Below are 15131 nucleotides of genomic sequence, written 5' to 3'. Positions count from 1 at the left end.
AGTAATCCATGTGACTCCAGTGGTTAAATCCATATCTTCAAAAGGGATAAGATGTGTGGGTGAGAAACAGGTCAATTTTTAAGTCAATTTTTTACTATAAATATCCACTTTCCAACAGACCTCCTAAGCGCTCTTCTCTCTAATGAGTTCTTATTTCATTTTTAGTGATTTGCATTCTTCGTGCATATCGCCACCTACTGGGCAGGGAGGAGAATTTATAGTAAAAAAGGACTTAAATATTGATCTGTTTCTCACCCACACCTATCATATTACTTCAGAAGATATAGATTTAACCACTGGAGTCTTATGGATTACTTTTATGCTGCCTTCATGTGCTTTTTGGAGCTTCATATTTCTGCCCACCATTCACTTATATTGTATGGACCTACAGAGCTGAAATATTCTTTTACAATTTTTTGTTTGTGTTCTGCAGAAGAAAGAAAGTCATACACATATGGGATGGCATGAGGATGAGTAAATGATGAGAGAATATTCATTTTTTGGGTGAACTATTCCTTTAATACAAGATTCTTATTAAGTTCTCTTATGAATTCAACTAATGTAACCCACAGTAAACTCCAAATGTTGCTTTCTTTGTTGCAGACAAAACCTAATCCTTGATTCAATACTATGTTAAGGGTGATTACAAAAAAAAAACAAAAAAACTGTTATCTAGCCTAAGGCTTAATATGTGTCTTGGAATTAGTTGTTTTATGTTGATGTACAAAGACAAGATTACAGGCCATAGATTCACAGCCAAAGCAACAGACTTAATCAAAATTTCTCAGTAATTCTTTCCCTCTGTCTCGACAGGCAGAAAAAAGGGAGCGGGCACCCAGGAGACCATGAAAACCTGATGAATGGGGTATGTAAGCATGTGTTACCATGATGCTTTTCATCTAAGGGATTTTTACAGAACCCTACAGAGTCCCTGTGAACTAGTCCTCTTTTTATACTTTCAGAAGGCATTTTCAATTACACAAGAGTCCAAAGATTCACACTTCAATAGCTTGGTCCAAACCAGCTTGGTTTACTTCTGCGAGTTAGAAACATATTACTTTAATCCCAATTATGAACCATTCTAGAGTTCACATTAACCCAGACTATCTTTTCCAAGATTTGGTGCAATTAGTTTCTGCGGACCTAGGTTTGGAAAACCACTTTCACAACAACTAAACAAACCAAACTTTGACATCAATTAGACTCGGGACCACACCAAAAGCCCTGGTCTGAAAGTGCCCTCAGAGTGTTTTTGGCATTAGTGTTGTAGAAAGCTGAGGTTTTGTTGTCATGAGATTGTGTGACTGCTGTGCTTAAGGGCCTGATGAAGTCTGGGAAGAGGAGAGGAGAATGGACGGTCATTGTGATGCCTGGGGTTTGTGGGAGGAAAGCATGAAGCGGACAAATTAACATTTTTCTTTGGCCTCAGGGAGATGAGAAACTTCATGCATGAGTCGCCTTTCTCTCTCTGCGTCTGCCGAAGCTGCACTCTGTGTAGGTGTCTTCTATGAAAATGATCATCTGAGGAAAGAGTTCAAGAGTTTACGAGATGTTTAGGAATCAAGAGATTAGTGTGACCTACTGAAGGCATAATTGACACACTCACCCACATACATAAATAGCTGTATAGACAGGACCCGTGGGAATGTAACTAACTGGCATTACATGAGAGGAGGGGAAGCTGCCAGCTTGCGTTTATGGTTTGTTGACTGACTACTGTGGCTTTTGGAGCACATACAGTGAATGCATGGATCATGAGTGCACATCATAGACAGATGTTGAGTTTATGTTCATCAGGTTTATGTTTACCGATATGTTTACCACATCTTTATGCTATGCTATGCACGCTAAATTTGCATGGTGTGCACTGTGATAATAAGCTGTAAGCTGTAAAATGTTATGCAAATGAGAAGAATGACGGGCATTGGTTATGCATATGTCGGTAAGGGACTTTTCAAGAATAGGTTACAAAATAGAGCCCGAAACTCTTAAAAAATTTTTTTTAATGTATTTTTCTTTTTCAACAAGTTGTCAGTGAAAGGAGGTGCTTAACCTTCAGAAAATGATGATCGTCAAGCTCAGGAAGTCAAACAAAATATTATATTATGTAATATTATATTATATTATGTATGTTATGTATAATTCAGTAATGATTAAATAATTATATAGTTATATTTAAATATTTATAAATAAAATATATCTGTTATAAACAAATAATAATTCGGATCATTTCAATGCATTACATTATTGTGGCAGAGTTAAGCATTGATAAGACAATACAAAAACTGGCGTAAGAATCCAATATATTGTTTATTTCCAAATAATTTAACTTGAGCCAGTCATTGGCCTACAGTTCACAGCAATCCATTTTGCAAATGAATTCGTCAGTCAGTCCGAGATATTATATTTATTATGAGGGCTTGTCTAAGGACCCGTGAATGTACACCTCTGTCTTTGGTTGCGTCGCGTCATAAACCGTTTTTAGGTGGCTGTGTCAAGTTAAATGTAGTTTTAATCTTTTTTAAATGATTTGTGTTCCATAAAGCTGTGTTTTGAATGCAAGAACACGTCCTCATCTGGTGTTTTTATTTATTTTTTTTATTAGAACAATGCAAATTGTACAACAAGAGTACGTATCATGTCAGGGGTTTATATTAGATATTACATGAAAAAGGCAACAAAATGAATATATATAAAAAAAGAGTTTGTACATAGTATATAATTGCATATTTCGTATTGCTTTCAGATTTTTAATTTTAGAAATAGTTTCTAAATATGTTTTAATATCAATTTAAAATTGTTCAAAAACAGGTATTTTTTCAGCCCATTTGACTTTATTTATATAATAACGTGCCATAATAATAATTAAATAACATATAAATACTAGATTTTTATCTTTATCAATTGAGAAACGTTTTAACATCACATCACTTTCTTCAAAATTAACAACAATACATGCTTCTTTTTGGAAATAGTTTTCTAACGCTCTCCAAAATACTTGTAGCTTAGGACTCTCCCAAAATAAATTATTAATAGTCTCAGGGGCACTTTCAATAGATCACTAGAGCAGTGTGAAGTCCCATGCTGCTTCAAATGCTCAATCATTATTCCTGTCCCAAAGAAACCAAAAATCACAGGACTTAATGACTACAGACCTGTCGCCCTGACGTCTGTGGTCATGAAATCATTTGAGAGACTGGTGTTGGCCCACCTGAAGAACATCACTGGACCCTTTCTAGATCCCCTTCAATTTGCTTGTCGAGCAAACAGGTCTGTGGATGATGCAGTCAACATGGGATTGCATCATATCCTGCAACATCTGGACAGACCAGGGACATATGCAAGGATCCTTTTTGTGGACTTCAGTTCGGCTTTCAACACCATCATCCCAGCTATACTCCAGAATAAATTACACCAACTCTCTGTTCCCATGTCTATCTGTCAGTGGATTACCAGCTTTCTGACAGACAGGCAGCAGCTTGTGAGACAGGGGAAACTCACTTCCAGCACCTGTACAATCAGCACTGGTGCCCCCCAGTCAAAACAATCTTGAGCTGAACACGCTCAAAACTGTGGAGATGATTGTGGACTTTAGGAGGAACACCCCAACACTGATCCCCCTCACCATTATAAACAGCACTGTGGCAGCAGTGGAGTCATTCAGGTTCCTGGGCACTGCCACCTCACAGGACCTGAAGTGGGAGATCCACATTGACTCCACTGTGAAAAAGGCCCAACAGAGGTTGTACTTCCTTCACCAGCTGAGGAAGTTCAACCTGCCACAGACGCTGCTAATACAGTTCTACTCAGCAGTCATTGATTCTGTCCTCTGCACTTCAGCTACGAAATCAGACATCAGAAGACTACAAAGGAGAGTTCGGACTGCTGAGAGGATTATTGGTTGCCCCCTGCCCCCCCTTCAAGAACTATACACTTCCAGAGTGAGGAAAAAGGCTGGAAAAATCACTCTGGACCCCACTCACCCTGCCCATTACCTTTTTGAACTATTGCCTTCTGGCCGACACTTCAGAGCTCTGAGCACCAGAACCGTCAGGCACAGGAACAGTTTTTGCCCTCAGGCTATCCATCTCATGAACAGTTAATTTGCCCCATTGAGCAATAACTATGTGCAATACACAGTTTAGTCTTTTTTTATATTTATCCAAAACATCCAACCTCTTCATTCCTGTACATAACAGATTTGTATTTGCACTGTACATAACAGATTGTATTAGATTTGCACTACCTATGTGTATGTGTGTATGTATGTATGTGTATAACTATTTTCTATTTTTTATTATTATCTATGTCTTGCTGCTGTTTTTGTATTGTTGTACACTGGAAGCTCCTGTCACCAAGACAAATTCCTTGTATGTGTAAGCATACTTGGCAATAAAGCTGATTCTGATATATATCTATATATATATATATATATTTATTTATTTATTTATTATTATTTATTTATTTATTTATTTATTTATTTATTTGTGTGTGTATTTCTATATATACTTGTATTTTCTATTCGCATTTTATTTTTATTCTATTTTATTATTATGTCTGTCTTGTTGCTGTGTTGTTTGTGCACTGGAAGCTCCTGTCACCAAGACAAATTCCTTGCATGTGTAAGCATACTTGGCAATAAAGCTGATTCTGATATATATATATTTATTTATTTATTATTATTATTATTATTATTTATTTATTTATTTATTTATTTTTTTGTGTGTGTATTTCTATATATACTTGTATTTTCTATTCGCATTTTATTTTTATTCTATTTTATTATTATGTCTGTCTTGTTGCTGTGTTGTTTGTGCACTGGAAGCTCCTGTCACCAAGACAAATTCCTTGCATGTGTAAGCATACTTGGCAATAAAGCTGATTCTGATATATATATATATTTATTTATTTATTATTATTATTATTATTATTTATTTATTTATTTATTTATTTTTTTGTGTGTGTATTTCTATATATACTTGTATTTTCTATTCGCATTTTATTTTTATTCTATTTTATTATTATGTCTGTCTTGTTGCTGTGTTGTTTGTGCACTGGAAGCTCCTGTCACCAAGACAAATTCCTTGCATGTGTAAGCATACTTAATTCGACAGTCCTAATTATATTATATTATATTATATTATGTATTACAATTTTTGCAACCCTGTTACCAACATTTGGGACTTGTATAATTAATTATATAATTTTAATTGAATAACTATATTTTAATTAATTTATAATTAATAATTGTTTTAAATAAATTAAATGTATTACAATTATTATTATTATTATTATTATTATTAAATAATTAAATAAATAACCTTAAATAAACTGTCTCACTCAGTAAGGCTTAGCTAGTTTGAGACCAAACGGTCATTTGTAGTTATTTAACTTACAAATTAACTTAAGTTAATTTATTTATCATTAATTAAAGAAAGATATTAGTACGATTACTTTGTTTTTCACAGTTTTGTATTTAAAATGAGATAGTAATCAAATATAGTTTAAATAGTTGATGCAGTTTGTTTAAAATTAGCTACATTTCATGCTAGACTAAATTTTATGACAGATAATTGTTTAGCTAACATATCTAATAGTTCTCACGATTGCTAAATGCTTAGGCAAAGGTCTGACATCATCTCTCTGTTCACAACATATGACTTATGTTTATCAAACCTCTAAGCATATAAAAACTTGTCGTTTTGACAGATATCTGGTGGTTAACCTTTTGCAAGATAATGCACATCTCGCATATGAATGTATCAAGGAGTTCACTTAAATGGCAGTGTCTGTCACAGTCTGACAGGTTAAATAGGGTCTTTGTCTTGCCTTGACAATGTGAGTGGCTCTCAGCTTTAACCTCCTGTATCTGAAGGACTTCATCACCCTGGCAACAGGCTTATTCAAAAGGCTGCCACTAGGTGGTCGCATAGAGCCAACATATAGAGACAAACAAAGAGCTTGATCCAAGTGTCTTTGTCTCTGTTCTCCTTACAGCATGCAAGATGAAAGGTGATTGCATCACTCAATTTAGGTGACAGTGTGGATAACATTATAACGTGTCTCTGCAGGTATCAGAAAAGGAAACATGTAGCCAGTCGGCAGAGAGTCATGGTACTGACCTGGCCATCAGCAGCTCCCATAATGGGCCTCTTACAAGTGGTACAGGTAATAGATCTCCAAAATGTCTGTCTTGTATTGTAACTTACTATGAAAGTTATTCAAACGTGTCTCATTCACTAATAATTGCTTACAAGTTGTGCACTCATGTACACAGAAAAGGTTCTTACACAATATTTCCACCAGATTTATAGCAGGTGTGAACACAAATTTTTTTTCACCCTCATTCTGGTGTTGTTGAATCTGGATTATTCTAAATGAGGCGCTGCCCGCAGTTAGTAATACATTTGCATTTGCATAAACACTCCCAAACAATCTCCATATAAGGGCGTTCCGCACAACTTCTGTTGTACCGCCATTGGTCACTCTCTGCGAATGCATTCTTTTTTTTCTCTCTCTTTTTTTTCCAATTTGGAATGCCCAATTCCCAATGCGCTCTAAGTCCTCATGGTGGCATAGTGACTCCCCTCAATCTGGGTGGCGGAGGACGAATCTCAGTTGCCTCAGCATCTGAGACCGTCACTCCGCGCATCTTATCACGTGGCTTGTTGAGCGCATTACCGCGGAGACATAGTGTGTGTGGAGGCTTCACACTATTCTCCGCGGCATCCACGCACAACTCACCACACGCCCCACTGAGAGCGAACCACATTATAGCGACCACAAGGTGGTTAACCCATGTGACTCTACCCTCCCTAGCAACCAGGCCAATTTGGTTGTTTAGGAGACCTGGCTGGAGTCACTCAGCACGCCCTGGATTCGAACTCGCAACTCCAGGGGTGGTAGTCAGCGTATTTACTCGCTGAGCTACCCAGGCCCCCGCAAATGCATTCTTAACACTGAGCACGTTTTTGTGGCCATCTGCACACTTTCCATTGTTTTTCTATGTAAACATGTGCCAGATGGACATCTTTGACCATTGTGCCAGGTCTTGCTGTTTTCTTGCATTCAAACACATCTGGTCTAAACAATGCCTTATATAGGTTTTAAGCACAAATGCGTGCATATGCACGATTAATGAATAATGCACACTGTTTCCTTTCACGCTGTCCACAGTACTCACGGACACAATGGACACCAGTCCCCAGCCTTCAGAGGACATGCTGTCCAGCCAATCAGAAATCAGATCCTCAAAGTGTCACCAGGACCGTGAGTTACCCAGCATTCCACCCACCGATGTCCTCAAAGCCACCGTGGTTGATGCTCAGGCTGCCTTAGGGGACAGCACGTATGAGGTGGTGAAGGACAGTGCCTCCCGGGACGTCAGTGTTGAGGACTCACTGTACGAGACGGTGAAAGAGCTGAAGGACAATGGTCTCCCCAATGGTACGCTGAGCCCTGAGGAACCGCCTGCACCTCTTCTTAATGGTCACCCCAGTCCTGCTACGCCAGATCGCACTGTCCTGCCCAATGGTGTGGAGTACGCCTCTATCAACCTCAGCAAAAAAAGCCGCTATAGCACCGACATGGAGGCCAGGCGCTCAGCTGCCATTGTGGATGCCATTGTGGAGCCAGAGGATGAAAAACCACCTCCCATACCAGACAAAGTGCTTGATGAGAATGACAACCAACAGATTAATGAGCTTACAAATGGACAGGTGGGGCTACCAAACAGTTTTTTCACTAGATGCCTCCGTTTCTATTAGGTACCTACCATAGTTCAGTCATGACAACTCTTGGAATGATTTAGCATGTTAATGTGGGTATGACATAGTGATAGGATTTGTTCTTGGTGGAATAGATCTGCTACGCTGCTGCTGCTGCTGCAGAGCATGTACAAAGACTTGCTACTGCTAGCACATACACAGACATACTATGTTAATGTGTGGACATGCTGCTGCTGCACAGTTACATAGAAGACATGCTGCATCGAGCATAGAGGACCATGTAGCAGATCTAGACAGATGCAGCTGGGGAGGAGGGTTTCAGAAAAAACTCTCGCAACATGTTGCAGTGAAAACGGCAAAACTAAGCAATTTAAATGCTAGTCAAAGAGAGAGTTGATTGGCTAACAGATAACAAGTTCAAAGAACCTATCAGCTTTCACCATGTAGAGTTTCATGACTAAACTTCAAGTCATTTGTCCTGTTGAGCAAAGTACCTTTAAAGGGATAGTTCACCCAAAAATGAAAATTCTCTCATCATTTACTCACTTTCATGCCATCCCAGATGTGTATGACTTACTTTCTTCTGGTGAACACAAAGATTTTTCGAACAATATTTCAGCTCAGTAGGTACATACAATTCAAGTGAATGGTGACCAAAACTTTTAAGCTCCAAAAAGCATATAAAAGCAGCATAAAAGTAATCCATAAGACTCCAGTGGTTCAATCCATGTCTTCAGAAGTGATATGATAAGTGTGGGTGAAAAAACAGATCATTATTTAAGTCCTTCTTTACTATAAATCTCCACTTTCAAATTTTTCTTCTTTTGTTTTTGGCAATTCAGATTTTTCATGCACATCGCCACCTACTGGGCAGGGAGGACAATTTATAGTGGAAAAAGACTAATATTTATCTGTTTCTCACCCTCGCCTATCATACTGCTTCTGAGGATATATATTTGTAACGATTCAAGGATGGGAAAGGAGGAAGCTGGGACCGGCTTGACAAACACGTAAACATTTATTATTCAACTTAAAAGACAAAACCAAATGCACTGCTTCCCCGCAGTCACGTTACACACACACAGGTCCATGCTTCTCTCTCTTTCCCTGTCTGCCACTGTCTTCTCTCCTTACATACTCCCACCGCCCCTCACTGGAACGCGAGACCGGTGTGGCACACAGGTGGAACTCATTCACCACTTATCTTCCCGGCCTCGCTCTACCCAGACGCCGCTCGACCCCGCCCTGCTTGCCACAATATTTAACCACTGGAGTTTTATGGATTACTTTTATGCTGCCCTTTGTAATTGCTTGTAACTGAATAGTGCGACTTCCATTCCTACAGCCTATATTATTTCTCCTGTTCATTGGAGTGGTCTTTCTCGTCCTGCTTATAATATATCCATGTTGAGAAAACACTACCAAAAAAAGCACTAAAAAGAACCATTGTATTTTTATGTTATTTTGAACATGATACTTGTTTACACGATACAAATTAATACCATGGTGATTTGGACATGTGCCATTGTAATACCAGGCTTCTGCCTGCAATTTTTCAAACTCAAATTTAAAAGCTCACCATTTCCACATACTCTGGACTATTTGCCCAATTTTTTTCTAATTTTTCAGAAATCTCCCAAATAAAAAAAACTCCAATTATTCATCAATAATACTGTATATGTTTACAATCTTATGATAAATTTAACTTAAAAAATATATGTATTTTATTAACTTTATTTTTAAATATAACATTTTTAAGCATGTAATTATGGTTCTGTTCACTCCATCTCCCTCCAAAAAATAATAATAATATTTTATTCCACTAGATGGCAGCAAGAACTTGAAAAAAATATTTTTTCCTCTATCACCTTCCTTAACAAAATTTCGGTCTGAAATGTAGGTGGCGCTCTAATGCATTTTACCCCTCACAAATGTGCTCGTCCATAGACATTCAGTCTAATTTTTTGTTCAGTTCAACCCCCATTGTTTCATCGGATATCTGGGCGGAGTGGAGTAGATGTCATTAGAAAGCTGAGATCCTCCCCTTTGCGATGATATATAACATAGTCGATAACATATATTTCAAATTATTTGTTTTGCATGCTTTTCGTGTTGGTCCGCATATTTTGTTCTGGACATCTATGTTTTAACATTGGATTATTCACACAAGCAAGCTCACAGACAAGTAAAAAATGGCTCATTTTTTAGAAAACTGCCTATGGTAAAGCAGGTATAAAGTTTTTAGCTATTTGGGGCTTACAACAGCAGTGAAGGGTGCATAAAGAGACATTTGTATTTGATGTATTTGTACTTACTAATATCAAATTTCACTTAGTGATTCTTTGGAAAATCTTTCGAACTGTGCTATTAGGGCAACAAAATTAACCATAGGGCAACAAAAACTATACAGTCATATTCCTGAGAATGAGAGCTTTCATTTGATATATGATTTGATTAAGTGCTATTTGAAAAACGTTTATATTCATATTAATATTTCTACCACATGACCTCTAGGTGGTGCAGATTTGCGACGCAAATGTTTTAAGTCCTTATTTAGTTATTTTCAGGAATATAAATGCAAAAGTGATGGTTATCTATGAAAAGTTCAGATTCTAAGCTTTTTAAAGGATATGCCAGACTTACAGTATGTATTCTGAGACTTTTTAAGCATAAACCTTTTTTGAGACATAGTGCCCCCTTTTGGTCCCACCGGCGATCCGCAGAGTTGAAGAGGCTAAGGGTTTAAAAAAAAAAATAAAAGCTCACAGCACACAGCATCATTTGCTCTCATTTAGTAATCATTTCCTTAAGCAGGAGACTATCTCTCTATCTCACTCTGTTCTTCAGAAGTGATTCGACCTATAACACATATAACAAAGAATAAACAGAAATCATCTTATAAGCAGACCGAAGGGACTGCGCTACTGTTCCTGCAAGCCAAACTTAGAGAATACAGGAGATCAATAACAAACAGGATGTTTTCTGTTTTATTACAATCTTTTAAAATGTGTGCTCTGGTTGACGGTGATATATATGTGCCTGTAGCATACTAATGAAGCCATCTGTAGAGAGCAAACAGGCTTCTGCTGCACCTGCAACATTACTGTGTCGCCAACGTCGAGGTAGCCCTGCTCCTCCTTTGTTCATCACTCCCTCTTGCACTCTCACTCTGTCAGTCTCTCTCTCTCTTACACCATTCGCTCTCTGTACTTTTGTTGTTATCATTTTGTGGGTTTTTTTGCACTCAGTCTTTCTGCTCCCTTACACACAAAATCAGTTAAATATGCCAAATAAGTTTCTGTTTATATACCGTTCATTTATAAATGATTGACAACTGCATTCAATAACTCAGGGGGTTCTCAACTGGTGGGATGGGACCCATAAATGGGTTGCAGGTTGCAGGATAAACAATGCTAGATGGAAGTAATAAAATGAAACTAAAAATCTAATGCCTAGTTAGTATAGTAAAATGATAAAAATTTTCAAATTCAATGTTTGATTTAAAGACATTTTGTTTACTTTTTGTATGATAAACAATGTTGGATAACCACTGCTATAACTGGAGTGACTCCTTTCAATTTTCAGGACTCACAACCAAATTTTGAGAGTGAGTTCAGTTATTCTGTGCTGTGTGAATGGAATCGCAGTGGACAGCTAGTTGTCTGTCACATCAAACAATGCAATAGCCGCTGTCTTCTGCACACACACTGCTTGTCTCGTGTGTGTTGCGTTGTTTCATGTGGTGTTTTTGGTGGTGTGGTGTTTTGATGTACAAGTGTAATGGGGCAGCAGTGATTTATCTTATCGGCCACACGTGTTCATCTGTAATATATGCGCACAGACATCAGTGTGTTTCAGCTGCCCACTATCTGACAGCTCCCCCTCATGATGAATGATAAAATAGAGTTTGTGTTTCCAGGTACATCAGTCTGTGTTTGAGCAAAACACACTGTCAGGTGAAGCCAGGACGCCCACATTGACACACACAAGCTGTATAAACATGCATGCACATGTGAGACTGTCATACATACAGTTGTGCTCAAAAGTTTGCATACCCTGGCAGAAATTGTGAAATTTTGACATTGAAAAAAACTGTCTTTTATTTAAGGATAGTGATCATATGAAGCCATTTATTATCACATAGTTGTTTGGCTTCTTTTTAAATCATAATGGTAACAGAAATCAACCAAATGGCCCTGATCAAAAGTTTACATACCCTTGAATGTTTGGACTTGTTACAGAAACACAAGGTGACACACACAGGTTTAAATGGCAATTAAAGGTTTATTTCCCACGCCTGTGGCTTTTTAAAATTGCAATTAGTGCCTGTGTATAAATAGTCAATGAGTTTGTTAGCTCTCACGTGGATGCACTGAGCAGGCTAGATACTGAGCCATGGGGAGCAGAAAAGAACTGTCAAAAGACCTGCGTAACAAGGTAATGGAACTTTATAAAGATGGAAAAGGATATAAAAATATATCCAAAGTCTTGAAAATGCCAGTCAGTACTGTTCAATCACTTATTAAAAGTGGAAAATTCAGGGATCTCTTGATACCAAGCCAAGGTCAGGTAGACCAAGAAAGATTTCAGTCACAACTGCCAGAAGAATTGTTTGGGATACAATGAAAAACTCACAGGTAACCTCAGGAGAAATACAGGCTGCTCTGGAAAAAGATGGTTAGCCACGTGAGAGCTAACAAACTCATTGACTATTTATACACAGACACTAATTGCAATTTAAATTGTGGGAAATTAACCTTTAATTGCCATTTAAACCAGTGTGTGTCACCTTGTGTGTCTGTAACAAGGCCAAACATTCAAGGGTACGTACATTTTTGATCAGGGCCATTTGGGTGATTTCTGTTATCATTATGATTTAAAAAGGAGCCAAACAACTATGTGATAATAAATGGCTTCATATGATCACTATCCTTAAATAAAAGACAGTTTTTTTGCATGATCAGTCATATTTTCAAAATCAATGCCAAAACGTCACAATTTCTGCCAAGGTATGCAAACTTTTGAGCACAACTGTACATCAGACGCAATGCATAATTAGTTTACTGTGCAGATCATTACATTTTTCATTGTCTGTTTGGTTATTTGAGCTTTATTTGGCTGAGCAGTGCACCATGTGTGTCATTATGCATTAGTGTCCATGTCACTGCTAGTGCGATTGAGGGCAGCTGTCTTAGATAAACTGTGATTTCAGCACATCAACACACAAAAGTCTCTTGCTAAAGGGAAAGACTTTTATTGTTAGTGCTGAAGCCATGTTTGAGGATGCATGTGTGCACGCAGATATCTGTGAAAACAAATACTAATTGACACGATTGAATGCAACACCACAGGCAACTGTCTCATGCCCGCTTCCTTCTGTCAGCAGCCTGTCACACACACTGTCCTCTCTGTCATTTCTGTCTCCCTCTCTGGCCATCTTAAATCAGTGTTATTATTGTAATCATAAACTTAAAACGAAAACTAAATGTAAACATTTTGCTATTTTTGCTAACTATAAGCTTACAATTTAAAAACTCAAACTAAACTAAAATGAATTTTCATGGCACCACAACTGATTCAAATAAAGTGACCTCATATTATTTACAGTATCACTTTTTGATGTACAATATTTTATTACATTTAACATTTAACTCTTTAAGCTCTGAGAGTGTTTTTAAAAATGTCTTGTTTCAGTGGCATACCCAAAATTAAAGGCTTATATAAAAAAGGAGGGTCAAGTCAAATTATGATATAAAATATGATAAATTCTGAGACTCTCAAACTGCTAAATAAATAAATAAATAAAATACCTTGAGCCAAAAATTATATTTTTTCTGATTTTTCTGATTTGACATTATATATTTCAGGGTGTAAATAAGGTTCTTCCCAATCATATCAATTGTAACTTAGTAAAGTTTTGTGTTGATACAACAAAGCAATCAAAAGTTATAGCATTATAAAAATAATTTATCCTAGTGTTCAAAAACATCTCCAAGTTTCCAAAAGCCTCTCCAAAATAAATTAAACATAGTAATTGTACATAAGAACTAATGCAAATACAACAATGACTAAAGGTATGCTCTCTCTCCAAAGCATTCAGGCATGAGTAACGAGATCTCATTCAGTTCCATTTTGTGTCATTTGAGCCATCATTGAGTCTGTGTCATGTTCTTGGCACCATCTCCTGGTGGCCATATGCAATTAGAGTGAACAGTCCTCTCAACCCACATTTGAATGACTTTCACCTCTGGTTGCAGCGATCTGAATCCTACTACAATTGGTTTAGCATTCCATTACGCTAGACAATGTACTACATAATTTCCGATGAAGTCATCTGATCCAGGAAAACTAACGTGTTTTTAGCCAGATAGCACATGTAACGTTTAACACATGTAACGTGTTAAAGACATATACTTAGCTATTGCTTGCTATATTTTTGTCTGTGAGTAAAACAAATAGGCTGTTTGTATTCTACTCTTTGAGAGCTTTCCAACGACATATGACACATTGCTATTTGATCAGATTGATGTTTTTAGCGATCACAATAATATGTGCAGTGCATATTTTTTTTAAAATAAATTATCAAAGCAGAACACTTCTAATTTGTCGGCAAATTTCAAATCACTTGTTCTGTTTTGTTATAATGCCTACATGCATTGTAAAGTACAGCTTCTAAGCTTTAAAACGATACCTAATTTGTGTTGGTCAAGACTGTAGTAGTCATTAGTATTTTGACAATTATTTATTCATCAGCGCCGGTGGGCCCATCCGAGCTTAAAGGGTTAAAACACTTTTTCATCAAACATGAATTACTGTAGTCTTGAATTAATTTAAGTCATTAGAAATCACACAGAACAGAATAAAACAGGTTTAATGTCAAATTAAGTAAATGTGTTGACTGTGTTAAATACATTAAAGGGTGTTAAACCTATCTAGGTACCTGTATCTCATTTAACCTCTTAAGTTTGGCAGCTCTCAAAAAATAATATACTAAAAGGTTGAAAGTTCTGCTGCTGAAATCGGTCTGTGTTTTCCAATTTGAATTACTGCCCCCAGTTGCCAAAGCTGTCCACAGAGGGGTGCCAAAAAACAGTTTTAATTTCAGCTGTAAATGTAATACAGTCAACAGGAATGCACATTTTATTAACTCTACCCCCTAACCCAACACTAAACCTAACTGTTGGAGTAAAAATGCAATTTTAAACTGAAAATGCATCCTAGAGGGTTTAACTAGAGGGAAATGTGTTCATGCTTGAAATAATACAAAAAAATGCCTAATGGGGTATGGTGCTTTTTTAAGTAATTCGTCTGAATGGGGTTGATTTTAGGGTACATGAACTTTCGAAAGCAACATGTCGATTTCCCATGTGATCATGTTGACTGAAACTAGTAAACACAAAAAAC

The 15131-nt window shown here is 37.1% G+C and overlaps 1 protein-coding gene and 1 long non-coding RNA gene across 3 annotated transcripts in view; both read left to right on the top strand.

Moving 5' to 3' along the window:
• Window positions 1-15131, top strand: part of LOC127425193 (uncharacterized) — a 230117-nt gene that overhangs the window by 60023 nt on the left and 154963 nt on the right. The gene's annotated exons all lie outside the window — the stretch shown is intronic.
• Window positions 1-15131, top strand: part of pag1 (phosphoprotein membrane anchor with glycosphingolipid microdomains 1) — a 95106-nt gene that overhangs the window by 73785 nt on the left and 6190 nt on the right. For both annotated transcript variants that reach the window (XM_051670867.1, XM_051670868.1), the window contains exons 4-6: window positions 814-865; window positions 6072-6168; window positions 7177-7718. In XM_051670867.1, coding sequence (XP_051526827.1) covers window positions 814-865; window positions 6072-6168; window positions 7177-7718 — 691 coding nt within the window. The remainder of the gene's footprint in view (window positions 1-813; window positions 866-6071; window positions 6169-7176; window positions 7719-15131) is intronic.

This window comes from Myxocyprinus asiaticus, chromosome 34 (assembly GCF_019703515.2).
Source record: "Myxocyprinus asiaticus isolate MX2 ecotype Aquarium Trade chromosome 34, UBuf_Myxa_2, whole genome shotgun sequence".
NCBI lineage: Eukaryota > Metazoa > Chordata > Actinopteri > Cypriniformes > Catostomidae > Myxocyprinus > Myxocyprinus asiaticus.
Note: the sequence above shows the minus strand (reverse complement) of the source record. Positions and strands in the feature narration are given on the sequence as shown.